The 18,457-nt window shown below is 35.9% G+C and overlaps 1 protein-coding gene across 1 annotated transcript in view; it reads left to right on the top strand.

Moving 5' to 3' along the window:
- The first annotated feature begins 1,752 nt into the window (after positions 1 to 1,752).
- The window catches only part of LOC128520536 (Fc receptor-like protein 5), a 252,734-nt gene continuing 236,029 nt past the window's right edge, over positions 1,753 to 18,457 (top strand). The window contains exons 1-6 of the mRNA XM_053494818.1: positions 1,753 to 1,762; positions 2,688 to 2,954; positions 6,216 to 6,512; positions 13,103 to 13,360; positions 13,768 to 14,079; positions 17,085 to 17,354. Coding sequence (XP_053350793.1) covers positions 1,753 to 1,762; positions 2,688 to 2,954; positions 6,216 to 6,512; positions 13,103 to 13,360; positions 13,768 to 14,079; positions 17,085 to 17,354 — 1,414 coding nt within the window. The remainder of the gene's footprint in view (positions 1,763 to 2,687; positions 2,955 to 6,215; positions 6,513 to 13,102; positions 13,361 to 13,767; positions 14,080 to 17,084; positions 17,355 to 18,457) is intronic.

The following is an 18,457-nucleotide window of genomic DNA, read 5'->3' as shown; positions in this document are numbered from 1 at the left end:
GCTCTTTGCTGCCTTCTCATGTGCATTCAACACTAGTCAGTGGCACATTTTCTGTGATTATTACAGTCCATTACAGGTTGTTTCAGCCAATGTGTTCAGCATGCATTACACATATGCCCTTATTTTTTATGCACAGCTCTGTGTATGTATGTGCCTGCTTGCAGTCCATGGCATAATTGTGTGAAATTTATATTAAGAGGTGTGTTTAAGTAAGTTGGCTATGGAAGTATAACAGTGGCCAATTTTTTCAAAGCAAAATAGCATGTTGAATTATATGAACTGAATTAAAATAATGATAATAATTATAATAAATATATATTTTTAAATGTATTTGATCTGAATAGAAAAACTGCTTAAAGCATTTAAAATGCTTAAAATATTCGGCATTTAAAAAGTCAATAGAAAAATATTGACCATACTAATTGTAAGTATTAAAAATGCCATCGTCACGATTTTTTAACCTTGCAAATTCAGGTTAACAAAATTCAGGTCGTCACATCCGGGATGTCATAAGAAGGGCAATAGATTACTGATTGCTTTGCTCTGATCCTTCTCACTGTACAGTGTACTTTGCAGTGAGCTGCTTGTGAATTGAAATGCAGCACTTCTTACTAACTGGCTGAGCTGTCAATTGTATGTTTTTGTCGATCTCCAACATAAATTCTTATTTTTCTTAAACTTCAAGCAAATTACACTCAGTCAGATATTTCTGTCATCATTGTGTACCTTTTACCTTCACTTTCTTGTTCCTTTGCTGACACTTAGTGTCTCCTACTGGTATCACACAAAGGCTTACGCAGGGGATTTGTCTTTTACACGTGATTGCGTGATGTTTCACATCTTACAAGTGAAATATCAGCTGATTTATATTTTACTATTAGACTTTACTTTCCATTGAACTTTTTGTGCTCAGGAACTAATTTGGTGTTGAACTGAAAACTATCAAATGTGCATATAGTCACTCGTATAGTTATAGTGCGTGCATGCACAATTAGTGCTCAGCACCCGCGTCACCTGTTTTTTCATTAACCCTGTAAAATGGATATTTTGTCCTGCTGATTTGTTGTGTTCTGCTTAATTTCAATATCAGACTTAAATAACTTAATTATAAGTAAACTGGTTAAAAGGGTAATCAAATTATACTCAGTCTGATTTTTCCACCTGAGCAGTGGATCTCTGCAGCTCCTTCAGAGTTACCATAAGTCTCTATTGGCTGCATCTCTGATTAATGTGCTTCTTTGCCGGCCTCAGTTTAGGTAGATGGTTATGTCTTGGTTGGTTGCTGTTGTGCCATACACTCTTTATTTTTGGATGATGGACTGAACAGTGCTCCAAGAGATGGTCAAAGCTTGGGATATTTTTTTAGAATCTAACCCTGCTTTAAACATCTCCACAACTTTATTCCTGACCTGTCTGGTGTGGTTTTTGGGCTTTATTATGCTGTTTGTTCACTAATGTTCTCTAACAAACCTTTAAATGCTCCACAGAACAGCTTTTTTATACTGACATTAAATTACACACAGATGGACTCTATTTACTAATTATTTGACTTCTGATGGTAATTGATTTCACTTGATTTTAGTTAGGGGTATCAGAGTAAAGAGGTTAAATACAAAGGCACAGCACACGTTTCAGATTTTTTTTTTGTAAAAAAGAAAAAAAATGAAAACCCTTTATAATTTTCCTTTCATTACACAATTACTGTATATGCTACTTTGTGTTGGTCTATCACATGAAATTTGTGATTGTAACATGACAAAATGTTAAAAGTTCAAGGGGTATGAATACTTTTGCAAGGCTCTATATTTTCATGTGTTTAATCTAGCTCAACAGACACTATAAAAGTAATGCAGGAATAGTACACAGTTATACTGAAGGGTCAGATTATTTTACACTACAGACAGTTGCTATGGAATAAAAAATTTTAAAAGAATTTGTACTGTACAAATGCTAATTAGCTTTTAGTGTGTTATGGTACATCAACCTTCTTAAACTGGATAACTAGTTATAAAAAGTTACTTTTGAAAAACTTGATATAAACAGCAATCACCTGCCATGTCACCTATAAATGTGGTTGAAAATATAAATAAAAAATAAAATATTTGTATGAGTTCTGCAAGTGTTAAATAAACACTAAAGATTTTACTATGTAGACGGACGAGGCGATATGGATGCACATCTCTCAGTAAATAATACTGTCCCATTAAATATTCAGTGTAGTGTTTTACACTAAAAAAAAAAAGTATAAAAGGCAATCAAGGAGAACCGATAAAAGCAATAATAGTATTATCTGTCATTTACAGGTAAATAGTTAATGTACAGTGTAGTGGGAGCACAGGTGTGTGTGTGTGTGTGTGTGTGTGTGTGAGAGAGAGAGAGAGAGAGAGAGAGTGTGTGTGTGTGTGTGTGTGTGAGAGAGAGTGTGTGTGTGTGTGTGTCAGAAAAAAGAAAACAGCACAGTAAACACACTGTAACTCAGACATAATTCAATAGTGAAAAAGATGTAAATTTACAGAACAGTTGATTCATTTTATCACTGAGTCAGTTTTCCACATTGTCCACCTCTGACAGCTTCATTATTTACATCTGAGCAGATACACTGTATTCCACTTTAATATGTTACTACAAGTTTAAATAATGCTGTTGGGAATTAATTAATCCTTAAAGTATTTTTTTTTCCCTTACAGTGAGTCCTAAACCTGTGGTGATTATAAAGCCTGATACACAGGTGTTCAGAGGAGAGAGAGTGACTTTCAGGTGTAACATACAGACAGGAGGAGACACTGAGTGGACATATGAGTGGAATAGAGACGGTCACACATTCTCCCCATACAACACAGCACAGGAGTTTACAGACAGTTATCATTACTCCAGGGGTAAATACACCTGCAGAGGGAGGAGAAGAGACTCTCAGCTCTCACAGATCAGTCATCCTGTTACACTCTCTGTATCAGGTGAGTGTGTGAGTTTATTAAATATGTTTTTTTTTTGTATGTCTATACTTATTTAAAAAAAATAAAGATATCTACATTATGTAAAATTAAGCAAAATAATTCACCAGATTTACGTAGATTGGAATCATAATGTTAAAGGCACTTGTTTAATAAGTTTGCTGTGATTGGTGGATGGGACACAGATTTTTTTCAGACTTGACTGACAGGCAGGAAATTTTTTAGAAAGTCTGCAGCGGGTCAACTGAATTCAGTTTAGTTCATTTCCTGTCAAGGTTTTATTTATATTTTAGTTGTTATTGTCAAATTATGTGAGAGGGCTTTGCTCGCTTGCTTGATGTGATGTTGAGATAAAAAAATTGAGTGTTTACTCTATGTCTCTGTTCATCGTTTCTCGACATGTCCTTATACAGTTGTGTTCAAAATAATAGTGTGTCAAAAAAAAGTGAGTAAAGCTCCATATCCATATAATAACTTTTAATTTAAATCACGTAAATGCATTGGACACCATGCACATTCTATTCTGAACACAACATGAATAAAAAGGTGTTAAATGGATTATTAGCTTACAGAAATTGAAGAAACACAAATATTAGCCTGTTCAAAAAATAGCAGTGTCATCATTCATTTAGCTTTTAAATAAAAATGCTTGAAGTTTAATCTTTCTTGTGCATCTCTGAACTAATATTTAGTTGTATACCCCAGTGGAAAAAAAAAAACACTTTAGTGTATTACAAATATATTAAAATCCTCGATAATACATTGCAAATATACTAACAAAAGTTGTACCATCAGTTAATATATGAAAAGTATACTAACACCATGCTTTTACAACATTTTGGAATTTAACTTTAAATATACTTCTAAATAATTGTATTATAGTACACTTTTTAAAAATATATTATTGAAAAAATTTACTTTAAGTGAAAAGCTGGTCTAATTTCCAAAGTATAGCCTACTTATGTAAACTTTTTTTTCAATGTAGTTTTGGTATATTTTAAAAATATATACAAATGTAGAGAAAGTACACATTGGAATACAATTTTTATATACGGTTATTATCAAGATAATTTCTGTGTTTAAACTTTCTTATATGCGCTCACAAGCGAAACTTGCACGAACTGCAGCAGTGATATAGCTCATCAGCGCGATACCAGCCAACCAGAGACTAGAATCAGCGCGACACCAGCCAATCAGAAGCGGGAGGCGGGCAATGTACTATCGAGGCTTTCAATATTTTTGCAATACACTAAAGTGTATTTTTTTTAACTGGGGTCTTGGCCTGTTTTCAGTCTCTGTGTAACAGCTAGAATCAACACCAGGTTTAAACTAATACTGTACCTGTATAATCTAATACAAATGTCTGTCTGTGTTTACACAACAGCTTAAATTTTAGTTTGTGTGTTTGTGAACATGTTTTTATTAAACAAAAATAAACTATAGTAGTGCTTTTTTGTAACCTGGTGCATATTAAATCTGTTAAACTCGAATAAAATCTGCCTCATAATTACTGATGTAATGCTTTTTACGTTATAGTGTATAAAATGAATTTAGCATTTGTAAATTATCCTAAACACCTTTAGTGTACTGTTAACACATTTGCAATACTGTAGTATAGAAGGTTGTGTGTACTGTATGATATAATAAAGTATATTTGCCCACAAAGTGTACTTTTTTAGTATTTGTAATTGACCAGAAGTATAACAGCTACTGCTGTAATAAAAATATATACTCATAGTATATTAATCATGTATTTGTAACACAGTAAAAATAGCTGTAATGTACTTATAATAGATTAAATATATACTTAAATTGTATTCATTACTGTCAGGTATGTATGTTAGTACACACACAGCCATATACTTTAACTGTACTAAGTATACTTAAAGTTGTTCCACTTTAGCACACAAAAGTATACTTAATACACTTAAAATTGTGCTTTTGTACAATTTAATTACAACTTAAATACACTTAGTACAAAATTAGTTGTTCCAAAATAGCAAACTTCAAGTATACTAGTCATTAGTCTGCTGCAAGCATACTTAAATATGCTTGGGTTTAATAAACTTAGCATACTTTTTTTTCACTTGGGTAACCATGGTTTCTGAGAACTGCTTCACATCTGTGACAATTGGACTACATGCAACAATTCCTTTGCATTTCTTGGATTTGTCTCAGAAACAGCATTTTTAATGTCAGGCTACAAGTTTGTTGTCTTGTTGAAACACCCCTTTCAAGGGAATTTCCTCTTCTGCATAAGGCAACATGACCTCTTTAAGTATTCTGATATACTCAAATTGATCCATGATCCCTGAAATGTGATAAATAGGCCCAACACCATAGTACAAGAAGCATCTCCATATCATGATGCTTGTGCCTAAATGCTTCACTGTCTTCACAGTGTACTGTGGCTTGAATTCAGTGTTTGGGGGCCTGACAAACTGTCTGCGGCCTCTAGACCCAAAAGGAACAATCTTGCTTTCATCAGCCATTTCTCTTTAGGTCAGTCAATGTGTTCTTTGGCGAGCTCTAACCTCTTTAGCACATCTTTTTTTCAACAATGGGACTTCTTGCTGATAGCTTGGCTTTACATAGCTGTCTTCTAATAGTAACAGTACTCACAGGTAACTTTAGATGTTCTTTAACCATGCTGGAACTGATCATTGGCTGAGTCTTTGCCAATTTTGTTATTTTTCGATCCATTCGAATAGTAGTTCTCTGTTTTCTTCCACATCTTTCTGGTTTTAATTTCCATTTTAAAACATTTAATATCATTTTAGCAGAGCACCCTATCATTTGTAGGTTTTTTCCATCTTTAATCAACTTTTGAATCAAAGTACGCTGTTGTTCTAAACAATGTCTGAAACGACCCGTTTTACTCTGATTTTTTAAGAGAAATGCACAGGACAACCTTTTCTGCATTTATTCTTAAATAAAGGGAACCTTTTGACACCTGTTTTTCACAGAATAGTTTACCCCTCTAATTAAAGTCAACACTGCAATTATTTTGAACATGCCCCATTTCAATTAATAATTTAATTACACAGAATCAGATGCATCCAATCATGACTGTTGGGTCTGTTGGTTTTCTATTACTCCACTACACCTACAAGTACAATATTTACCATGAAGAAATATAATTTCTACCAAAAACAATTATTGATCTGGTTACTGATGTTGGACTGCTATTATTTTGAACACAACTGTAAGTGTATCATCTATAAAGTTAGATAAAGACAACTTGACATTTTTCATTTTTTACAGAAAAACCCAAAGCTGTGATCACATCAAGTCCTAAAGGAGACGTCCTGACAGGAAACTCAGTGACTCTGACCTGTAGACTGAATGTGCAGTCTGCTGGATGGAAGTTTTACTGGAACACATCTACACAGAGCACTGAGACTGAGACTGCAGCACAGTACTCCTACTCCTCCTCCTACTCCCATCACTACATCAGATCAGTTAGTGTCTCTGATAGAGGTCAGTACAGGTGCAGAGCTGGAAGAGGAACCCCAGTCTACTACACACAATACAGTGATGCACTCTGGGTAAATGTTATTGGTGAGTAAGAGACTTTTTGTTAAGTGATTCTGCACAACACTGAACATATAAACAACATGTAAACAGTTGCAAAGTGTAAAGATACAGCACTTTATGATAAACATACTGTAAAATATAATGTAAAATAAAATTAACAGTATTGTGCTATAAAACAATGACATCAAAAGGTTGTAAATAAACAAATAAAATGATTGATTTACAGTAATATTTAGGGAACCACTCAGTGTAATTTCCGCACTAGTTTGCTCACATACACGTTTGGACACAGATAAAGATACCATGGAGCTAACTGTTTAGCATCAGCATGTTTAATAGAATAAATGAGACGACTATTCCTTTAAATGACTTCCATTTACACTCTGCATTTCCCTCCAAACACTCCAATAGCACGACTCTGTAGCTTAAATTTTTTCAGCGTTGGGTGGTAGAACAGCTCTTTAGCATTTAACTTGCAACTCATCCAAAAAAAAAAAAACACTTGCACACACAGAAGGTAGAAGGCACATGCACACTGGAGAGAGATGGCATCCGTACTGGAAAGAGAAACGACTCGCACATGGGAAAGATGTCCATCTGCACGTTAGAAGTGATTAGTTCAGTAAAGACAGTTTCACATCTTGAACTGCATTTCATTTTTTTCAGAAAATTTTAAACCTGAGCTCACATCAAACCTTAAAGGAGCAGTACTGACAGAAAACCCAGTAACACACACACACACATACACACATTTGAAAATGTGCAGAGCTCAGCTGAAACTCCATGAGATTTGACTTAGCAGCAATCTGTACATATTAATTACACCCACATCTTATCTTGTAAAATGTTGTCTTTACAGCATTAATTATGTTTGATGTTACATGTGCAGCTTTTCTTATTTCCATATTGTCATTTTTGGTTGCCATGGATGAATTTATTTTCAAACTTAGGTTCAAATGTCGAAGTTTAAAAGTGCTTCATTACATTTTTCCAGGTGTCAAAAGGGTAAAGAATGTATATGGGATCATTCACAGTGCTGAGGTCTTTGAGGATGCAGTGTGGGGTGTAAATGTTCATGATGGAGAGAGGAGAGATCCAGATGATCTTCTCTCCTGTCCTCACTGTGTGCTGCAGGGTTTTGTGATCTGAGACAGTGCAGGATTCCTTCTGTAAAACATATAGATTCAATTCAATTTAATTTAATTCAATTTTATTTATATAAAATTTTAACAATGGTCATTGTCTTAAAGCAGCTTCACAAAAATAAAAGAAATTCATAAAAAAAATAATTAAAATAATAAATAATAATAATAATAATAATAATAAATTGTGTATGTATGAGAAAAATGTGTCTAGATAATAATGAAAGGAATGAATGAAATGTCTCTGATGAGCAAGCCAAGAGTGACGGCGACGGTGGCAAGGAAAAACTCCCTGAGATGGCAATAGGAAGAAACCTTGAGAGGAACCAGACTCAACAGGGAATCCTCATCTGGGTGATAACAGATAGAGATGATATAACACCATGTGTGTTATGCAGCTGAAAGTTCAATATAACAGAAATTCTTTAAATTAACATGATGTCCAGTTCAGCATAGGGACCCCATCTGCCCTCTGCACCAACTGACTTATCCCTGTGCTGAACTGGACTTCATGTTAATTTAAGGAATTTCTGTTATATTGAACTTTCAGCTGCATAACACACATGATGGTATATAATTTTTATCTAATTGAGTCTGGTTCCTCTCAAGGTTTCTCCCTATTGCCATCTCATCATCAAGTTTTTCCTTGCCCTTGTCGCTGTCACCCTTAGCTTGCTCATCAGAGACATTTCATTCATCATTCATTCATTTATCTCATTGTTGTATAGACACATTCTTTTTTTTTTAAATTTCTTTCATCTTTGTGAAGCTGCTTTGAGACAATGACCATTGTTAAAAGCCCTATATAATTAAAATTGAATTGAATTCAGGAAGCACTGATCTCACATCTTTATGGCTGAAACCTCTGTCGACAATAAACAGAACATATGTGTTGTGTATTCTGCAGCATTACTTACAGCCCCATACAGTTTACAAAGCTCCTCCTTAGCTTAGCCTTTTTGTACTGCTATGTCTTTAACACTGGATACACAGTGGGCTTAAACATTACGAAGTTTAAAATAAACCTGACGTTTTGAGACACAATTTCCACCTAAAGTTAATTAAAAGTCTTCAAACAAAATCTGGACAATCTAACATGAGTTGGGGATTTACAACATCATGTTCCAGCTTTTCCTGATGGTTGGCTCAATGTACTATGTCAGTAGAGTAGCAGCATTTGGGTTTGTGCGTTTGCTGGCTTTTACCACTGAGTGGCGCTATATAACTATAGACTGACGCCTCGTGCCTTAGTTCATTCTCTATAGGATTAATTGTAAGGATAATTGCAATGAATGTGAAACAAATATACCTATGTATATTACACACACACATACACACATCTATACACTCACCTAAAGGATTATTAGGAACACCACACTAGTACTGTGTTTGACCTCTTTTCGCCTTCAGAACTGCCTTAATTCTACGTGCCACTGATTCAACAAAGTGTTGAAAGCATTCTTTAGAAATGTTGGCCCATATTGATAGGATAGCATCTTGCAGATGGACATCCAGGGCACGAAGCTCCCGTTCCACCACATCCCAAAGATGCTCTATTGGGTTGAGATCTGGTGACTGTGGGGGCCATTTTAGTACAGTGAACTCATTGTCATGTTCAAGAAACCAATTTGAAATGATTCGAGCTTTGTGACATGGTGTATTATTCTGCTGGAAGTAGCCATCAGAGGATGGGTACATGGTGGTCATAAAGGGATGGACATGGTCAGAAACAATGCTCAGGTAGCCTGTGGCATTTAAACGATGCCCAATTGGCACTAAGGGGCCTAAAGTGTGCCAAGAAAACATCCCCCACACCATTACACCACCACCACCACCAGCCTGCACAGTGGTAACAAGGCATGATGGATCCATGTTCTTATTCTGTTTACGCCAAATTCTGACTCTATCATTTAAATGTCTCAACAGAAATCTAGACTCATCAGACCAGGCAACATTTTTCCAGTCTTTAACTGTCCAATTTTGCTGAGCTCGTGTAAAATTGTAGCCTCTTTTTCCTATTTGTAGTGGAAATGAATGGTACCCGGTGGGGTCTTCTGCTGTTGTAGCCCATTCGCCTCAAGGTTGTGCGTGTTGTGGCTTCACAAATGCTTTGCTGCATACCTCAGTTGTAACGAGTTATTACAGTCAAAGTTGCTCTTCTATCAGCTTGAATCAGTCGGCCCATTCTCCTCTGACCTCTAGCATCAACAAGGCATTTTCGCCTACAGGACTGCCGCATACTGGATGTTTTTCCCTTTTCACACCATTCTTTTTACACCATTCACACCTAGAAATGGTTGTGCGTGAAAATCCCAGTAACTGAGCAGATTGTGAAATACTCAGACCGGCCCGTCTGGCACCAACAACCATGCCACGCTCAAAGTTGATAAATCACCTTTCTGTCCTAATCTGACACTCAGTTTGGAGTTCAGGAGATTGTCTTGACCAGGACCGGCCCCTAAAGCATTGAAGCAACTGCCATGTGATTGGTTGATTAGATAACTGCATTAATGAGAAATTGAACAGGTGTTCCTAATAATCCTTTAGGTGAGTGTATATATACACACATACACATACATACATACATAAATCCACACATATGCATACATGCATACATACACACACGTTTGTAAAAGTGTGTCTACTATATATGAATGTATAAAGAATGTCCGCAATGAATGTTGTGCAAAAGGCAATTATGTGCAGTATGGAGTGTATAAAGTGTCTTAGTGACTATAAAGTGACCGTGTTAAAGTGACGGTGTGGTGTCTGTGAAGACTTATTGGTCAGTGTTCAGCAGTCTGATGGCCTGGTGGAAGAAGCTGTCCCTTAGCCTGCTCTTTCGGGACCGAATACTGCTGTACCTTCTGTCTGATGGAAGTAGTTTGAAAAGGTTGTGCCTGGGGTGACTGGAGTCTTTGATGATCCTCCTCGCTTTCCTCAGGCACCGCTTCCTGTAGATGTCCTGGAGGATCCGCATGTAGTAGCGGATAAAATCAAGTAAAACATTGTATTTAAACAAATTCATAATCACAGTACTAACATTACAGTACAAATGTAGAATTCAAATTAAATTAAATCTTAATAGGATTTAAGCGAGGTAAACGTTAAGACAGTGAGCCTTTAGATTGGATCATGTGTAATTAGAAAAGCTATGCGTGTAGGGTTTTCTGTCATCTTATATTTTGTGTTCTTTAAATGTCTAGTAGATTTATTACCTGTAATAAATTACCATAAATTTAAAACATTGTCAGGAGGTGCTACTGTGTAAGCAGATGTCGATGTCATCCAGCCCCGGTTGTACTTTGCGTTATTATAAGAAGGAAATGCAGTTGGCTGTTATGATCATCATAATTTTCTTTAATAAATAATGACCCCCATTGTGCTGTGCCAGCTCTGGCAAAACCTTATAAAATACAAGAAACATTAAACCAAATTTACAATCACAGTACTAAAAATATAGTCATAAATATAGGCGTTTCTTATTTGCATCGAATTTAGGCAAAGTAAATGTATACCTTTATATCAAGCCTTTAGATTATATCAAAAGTGGAGACGACGAGATGACATGATCACCTTCATCACAGCCGAAACCAAAGAAATGAATAGTTTATTAATGAATTATAAAAATGGTGAGAGTCAGTCTGCTTGCTGTTTTTCCCGACACATTTATAATCATTAGTCTACTTCTGCCGGTGAGCTCTGGAAAACTTTGTGTATGCGGTTGAGCGCTGATTAGACTACGGTAGTAAATTAAATTACTACCAATTAGACTATGGTAGTAAATTAAAAAGGAGCCCAAACCTCATTTAAATTAAATAAAAAATATTATAAGTAAAAAAACAATAGCCCACGTTTAGGAAACATTTATAAATGATTTCCGACATGAGTTGGCCCGGTGTTATGCGCAGAGCGCCGGGAGATTTCCTGAAGCACAAATCTCGGAAATCACTGGGGCATTTTTTTCTAAATAGATGCTATCTTTAATAACTGATGGAGATTTTGAGCTGTATACACACATTCTTGCCTAAACAACTCTTAAAAATAACCCAACCATTTGTAAATTACTCACTACATCTCATATGACCCAACATGAGCAACCCAACAATGTGTTTAAAGTACCTGAAATACTCCAGAACTTAAATAACAATAAACAGATACAGAGATACGTTATAATACCATTTATACGTTTATCAATAGCTCTGGTTCAGATTTTTCATGTTTGTTGTGTAAAGTACTGTACTCATATGGAAATTACAATCACTACTGTATTTTTACGATACAACATTTTCATATGACTAAATTGTATTTTAAAACTGCGGCTAGTGAAAATGTGACTTTGAGCCACCTGGCGGTCATTTCAAGAATGATTTTGAAATGCAACGGATTTATTTTGACCGCTGTTGTTTTAACGCAGCGGTAAGCGTGGTGGTAATAGCCATTCCGATTGGGTACCTACTGTATGTTGTAATCGTGTGTGTGCTGCTTCTTAACTGATCGTCATGCAGTTCAGACTTGTTCTGGGTTAAAAGTGATCCATAAAAGTTATTAGGGTCGAATTATTTCTGTTATTGTGAAGTGAGTTCTGACATGAACCTTAAATTTCAGTCGAATTTATGTAAAGCGTTCCAGGTCTGAAAGGGGCTCTAAAGTCATAGTTCCAATTAAAGTATACTTTAGATCAAACACTTTCACAACCTGCCATTGTGCTGTGTGTATGTGATGTCGTGTCACATGTGTGTCTCTGACACTGTATTCTTTCTGCACAGACAGAGACACTGCTGAATAAATTATGCATAATAATTTGCATTAGTTGGATGACACTATTGTAAACAGTACATTATAAGAAAAACATAAATGTTATTAAAAAAAAATATCAGTTAAAAAGTCTTATAATGAAGCTTTTGCAGTAAAACAATGCTCTTTGTTTGTCAGTGAAATTAAATAGGGTTTAGTGTACTATAATCAACACCTGCACATAAATCTTATTGATATAATCAGTTTCATATCAACATGGTAAGATTAACTTAGTAGAGAAGGGCTGTATTTAAAGGGCTGCTATTAAAGTTATTTACATTACTACTGTATTGTTCAAAGAATTATTCTGCCGACCACAGCTGCAAGTTTACTCCTTATAAACACCACCGAATAATATTTACTTACAGTGTATGAGAACTAACACTGTAGTTAAAACACAGATAGTGTAGAAGATGTGAATTGTCAGTACAGTAAGATGATTATTTAGTGTTGAGTCTGTATTTAAAATTGTGATCTACATTTACTTCATCAGTAGTGATTGTTGTGTGACAGAGTTTAATCATTTACATGTGAACAGATTTACTGTATCTACACTCTCAGTGGTTACATACAGTATATTTTAAATGAAATTGTTAAAAATGTTAATACTTTTCAGCAATTGATTAAATAATAATTTTTGAAATGGTGTATTTATGTGATTTTTCTTTCTTACAGAGATTAAACCTGTGGTGATTATGAAGCCTGATACACAGGTGTTCAGTGGAGAGAGAGTGACTTTCAGGTGTAACATACAGACAGGAGACACTGAGTGGACATACAGCTGGTATAGAGACGGTCACACATTCTACCCATACAGCACAGCACAGGAGTTTACAGATTATTATTACTCCAGTGGTAAATACACCTGCAGAGGGAGGAGAAGAGACTCTCAGCTCTCACAGATCAGTGATCCTGTTACACTCTCTATATCAGGTCAGTGTGTGTGTTTATTAGGTTTTTTTTGTATGTCTATACTTATTTTAAAAAATAAAGATATGTACAGTACATTATGTAAAATTAAGCAGAATAATTTACCAGATTTAGACTGGAATCAGAATGTTAAAGGTGATAAGTTTGCTGTGATTGGTGGATGGGACACAGATTTTTTTTTTAGACTTAACTGGCAGGCAGGAAATCTTTAGAGTCTGCAGCAAGTCAATTAAATTGAATTCAGTTTAGTTCTTGTCAATGTTTTATTCATATTTTAGTTGTTATTGTAAATTATGTGACATCTGTTCATCGTTTCTCGACATGTCCTTATAAGTGAATTATCTATAAAGCTAGGTAAGAACTTAACATCTTGAACTGTTTTTTATTTTTATTTATTTTTTTTATTACAGAAAAACCTAAACCTGAGCTCACATCAAGCCCTGAAGGAGACATCCTGACAGGAAACTCAGTGACTCTGACCTGTAGACTGAATGTGCAGTCTGATGGATGGAAGTTTTACTGGATCACACTCACACAGAGCACTGAGACTGAGACTGCAGCACAGTACTACTACTCCTCCTACTACTCCTACTACTCCTACTCTCACAACACCATCAGATCAGTTAGTGTCTCTGATGGAGGTCAGTACAGGTGCAGAGCTGGAAGAGGAACCCCAGTCTACTACACACAATACAGTGATGCACTCTGGGTAAATGTTATTGGTGAGTAAGAGACTTTTTGTTAAGTGATTCTGCACAACACTTAACATATAAACAACATGTAAACAGTCGCAAAGTGTAAAGATACAGCACTTTATGATAAACATACTGTAAAATATAATGTCTGCAAAATTAACAGTATTGTGCTGTAAAACAATGACATCAAAAGGTTGTAAATAAACAAATAAAATGATTGATTTACAGTAATATTTAGGGAACCACTCAGTGTAATTTCCGCACTAGTTTGCTCACATACACGTTTGGACACAGATAAAGATACCATGGAGCTAACTGTTTAGCATCAGCATGTTTAATAGAATAAATGAGACGACTATTCCTTTAAATGACTTCCATTTACACTCTGCATTTCCCTCCAAACACTCCAATAGCACGACTCTGTAGCTTTAATTTTTTCAGCGTTGGGTGGTAGAACAGCTCTTTAGCATTTAACTTGCAACTCATCCAAAAAAAAAAAAACTTGCACACACAGAAGGTAGAAGGCACATGCACACTGGAGAGAGATGGCATCCGTACTGGAAAGAGAAACGACTCGCACATGGGAAAGATGTCCATCTGCACGTTAGAAGTGATTAGTTCAGTAAAGACAGTTTCACATCTTGAACTGCATTTCATTTTTTTCAGAAAATTTTAAACCTGAGCTCACATCAAACCTTAAAGGAGCAGCACTGACAGAAAACCCAGTAACACACACACACATACACACATTTGAAAATGTGCAGAGCTCAGCTGAAACTCCATGAGATTTGACTTAGCAGCAATCTGTACATGTTAATTACACCCACATCTTATCTTATGTGAAATGTTTTAAAAATGCCGTCTTTACAGCATTAATTATGTTTGACGTTACATGTGCAGCTTTTCTTATTTCCATATTTTCATTTTTGGTTGCTATGGATATATTTTTTTTTTTATCATATAAGGATGTGAGGAGGCTGTTGACATTTTCTGCTGCTCTAAACAGTCTTGGGTTCTCAGCAGCGCTCACACCTTTGCAGTCATCCACGTCTTCTGGTTGCGTCATGTGGTGATGATGTTGGAGACAGTGATGTCACTGATGTACTTGCTGTTGTAGATAGTCACTGATGTCATGTTCTCCTCCAAGTTAGTGGAATCACCGTTAGTTACAGTCTCCCTGAACATGTGCCAGTCAGTGTGATCTAAACAGTCCTGATGTACAGAGACGCTCCTGCTGGGATGTTTGGAGAACCTGACTAGAGGTGTGTGTGTGTGCTGGAATTAATATAACAGAGATGTGGAGCGAGTACAGGAAATGAGGGCGGGGCCTGGTACACGCCGGGAATGTTTGTGTAAACAAGATCCAGTGTGTTTGCTCGTCTCACTTCAAAGTCCAAGGAAGCCTTGATCTGAGATCTGCATGGCTAAAACCTCTGTCGACAATAAACAGAACATATGTGTTGTGTATTCTGCAGCTTTACTTACAGCCCCATACAGTTCACAAAGCTCCTCCTTAGCTTATCCTTGTTGTTCTGCTATGTCTTCAACACTGGATACACAGTGGGCTTAAACATTACAAAGTTTAAAATAAACCTGATGTTTTGAGACACAATTTTGACCTGAAGTTGATTAAAAGTAGCCAAACAAAACCTAAAAAATCTAACATGAGTCTGGCCTTTACAACATCATTTTCCAGCTTTTCCTGAATGCACTATGCCAGTATGTTGTAATCATGTGTGTCCTGCTCCTTAACTGATCCTCATGCAGTTCTGACTTGTTTTGGGTTCAAAGTGATCAATAAAAGTTATTAGGCTTGTCTTATTTTTGTTATTATGAAGTGAGTTCTGACATAAACCTTAAATTTCAGTTTAATTTATGTAAAGCGGTTCTGTCTGAAAGGGGCTCCAAAGTCGTTGTTCCCATTAAATTACACTTTAGAACAAACTTCTTACAACCTGCCATTTTGCTGTTTGTGTGTGTGTGTGTGTGTGTGTGTGTGTGTGTGTGTGTGTGTGTGTGTGTGTGTGTGTGTGCAATTACTTATTTTCCACCTTTTCAAGCATATAGTGAAGGGGCAACCTGTGTCATGTCCAGTTATTGATTATAAAAACACACTGACTGTTAAATCATCATTTAGTGCTGTGACAGTAAGCATACGAACCATGAACACAAACACACACCTCGTTTATACGCTGCTAAACACATCCACTATGGCAGTGACTCAGTAAGTCGTGTCACAGGTGTGTCTCTGACACTGTATTCTCTCTACACAGACAGAGACAATGCTGAGATGCTCTCGTTCTCCAGCTGCACACAGAGACACTGCAAAGTCTTTTGCATAATGAATAAATTATAAAAAGTACTTAGCATTATTTGGATGACACTATTGTAAACAGTACATTATAAAAAAAAAGTAAATCAGTTAAAAAGTCTTATAATGAAGCTTTTGCAGTAAAACAATGCTCTTTGTTTTTCAGTGAAATTAAATAGGGTTTAGTGTACTATAATCAACACCTGCACATAAATCTTATTGATATAATCAGTTTCATATCAACATGGTAAGATTAACTTAGTAGAGAAGGGCTGTATTTAGAGGGCTGCTATTAAAGTTATTTACATTACTACTGTATTGTTCAAAGAATTATTCTGCCGACCACAGCTGCAAGTTTATTCCTTGTAAACACCACAGAATTATATTTACTTATGTACAGTGTATGAGAACTAACACTGTAGTTAAAACACAGATAGTGTAGAAGATATGAATTGTCAGTACAGTAAGATAATTATTTAGTGTTGAGTCTGTATTTAAAATTGTGATCTAAATTTACTTCATCAGTAGTGCTTGTTTTGTGACAGTTGTTAAGTTTAATTATTTACATGTGAGCAGATTTATTGCATCAACTCTCCTAGTGGGAACAAACATGTTGGAATATTTTTTTTCAATGTTAATACTTACTAATAGTAATAGTTGTTACTTGATTAAATAATTGTTTTTGAAATTGTGTATTTATGTGACTTTCTTTTCCCTACAGTGAGTCCTAAACCTGTGGTGATTATAAATCCTGATATACAGGTGTACAGAGGAGAGAGAGTGACTTTCAGGTGTGACGTACAGACAGGAGGAGACACTGAGTGGACATACAGCTGGTATAAGAATAATAACACACAGCTACGAGACACAACACAGGAGTTGATCATCAGCTCAGTTAGAGACTCTGACGGGGGTAAATACACCTGCAGAGGGAGGAAAAGAGACTCTCAGCTCTCACAGATCAGTCATCCTGTTACACTCTCTGTATCAGGTGAGTGTGTGTGAGTTTATCTTATTGCTTGTATATGTAAAGTTTTCACTAGTTTCAGATTTTGTTCCAGATTTTATTGTATATGATTTTTACTCTTATTTTAATGATATCAATAAATTTGATTTGTAAAAAAACAAACAAAAAAATTACTTATTTGCTATCTTAATTGATCTGACAATTTTATTCAGCTATTATATATAAAGTGTTAAAAAAAAAGACATTCAGAATGAACTTTTGATCCTAACAATCACAATGATTTTACTGCTGTCAGGATAAAAGAGATGCAGGAATGCCATCATCACATAACTTTAGAGCAACAGCAGAAAGGAAAGATGCAATATACTATACAAACAACTCAAACCAGAAGTTAACAGGACAGAATAAACTTAGTAAATCAGATCAGATACGATATGGTCGAAAAAGGAGGGGAGAAAGGCGTGTTCGAAAGCAGAGAGAGAAAAGGAAAGGCAAGAGTTTAGGAGTGATAGTAGAGACTTTGAATATTAGGACTATGACAGGGAAGTCAAAAGAGTTGGTTGATATGATGCAGAGAAGGAAGGTGGATATACTGTGTGTCCAGGAGACCAGGTGGAAAGTTAGCAAGGCTAGAAGCTTAGTATTAGGGTTTAAATTGTTTTACCATGGTGTGGATAGGAAAAGAAATGGAGTGGGAGTTATTCTAAAAGGGAAGTTTGTAAGAAACGTTCCAGAGGTGAAGATAGTATCAGATAGGGTGATGAGTTTGAAGCTGGAAATTGAAGTGGTGATGTTCAATGTTGTTAGTGGTTATGCACCACAGGTAGGATGTGAGTTAAAAGAAAAGGAGAAATTCTGGAGTGAGTTAGATGAAGTGATACAAAGCATACCTAGAGGTGAGAGAGTGGTGATTGGTGCAGACTTCAATGGACATGTTGGGGAAGGGAACAAAGGTGATGAAAATGTGATGGGCAGGTTTGGTCTTCAGGACAGGAATGTAGAAGAACAGATGGTGGTGGACTTTGCAAAGAGGATGGAAATGGCAATAGTTAATACTTTCTTCCAGAAGAGGCAGGAACATAGGGTGACATATAAGAGTGGAGGCAGAAGCACTCAGGTGGACTACA

Source organism: Clarias gariepinus, chromosome 1 (assembly GCF_024256425.1).
Source record: "Clarias gariepinus isolate MV-2021 ecotype Netherlands chromosome 1, CGAR_prim_01v2, whole genome shotgun sequence".
Taxonomy (NCBI): Eukaryota; Metazoa; Chordata; class Actinopteri; order Siluriformes; family Clariidae; genus Clarias; species Clarias gariepinus.
The sequence above is the reverse complement of the archived record's forward strand: the minus strand, read 5'-3'. Positions and strand labels throughout refer to the sequence as shown.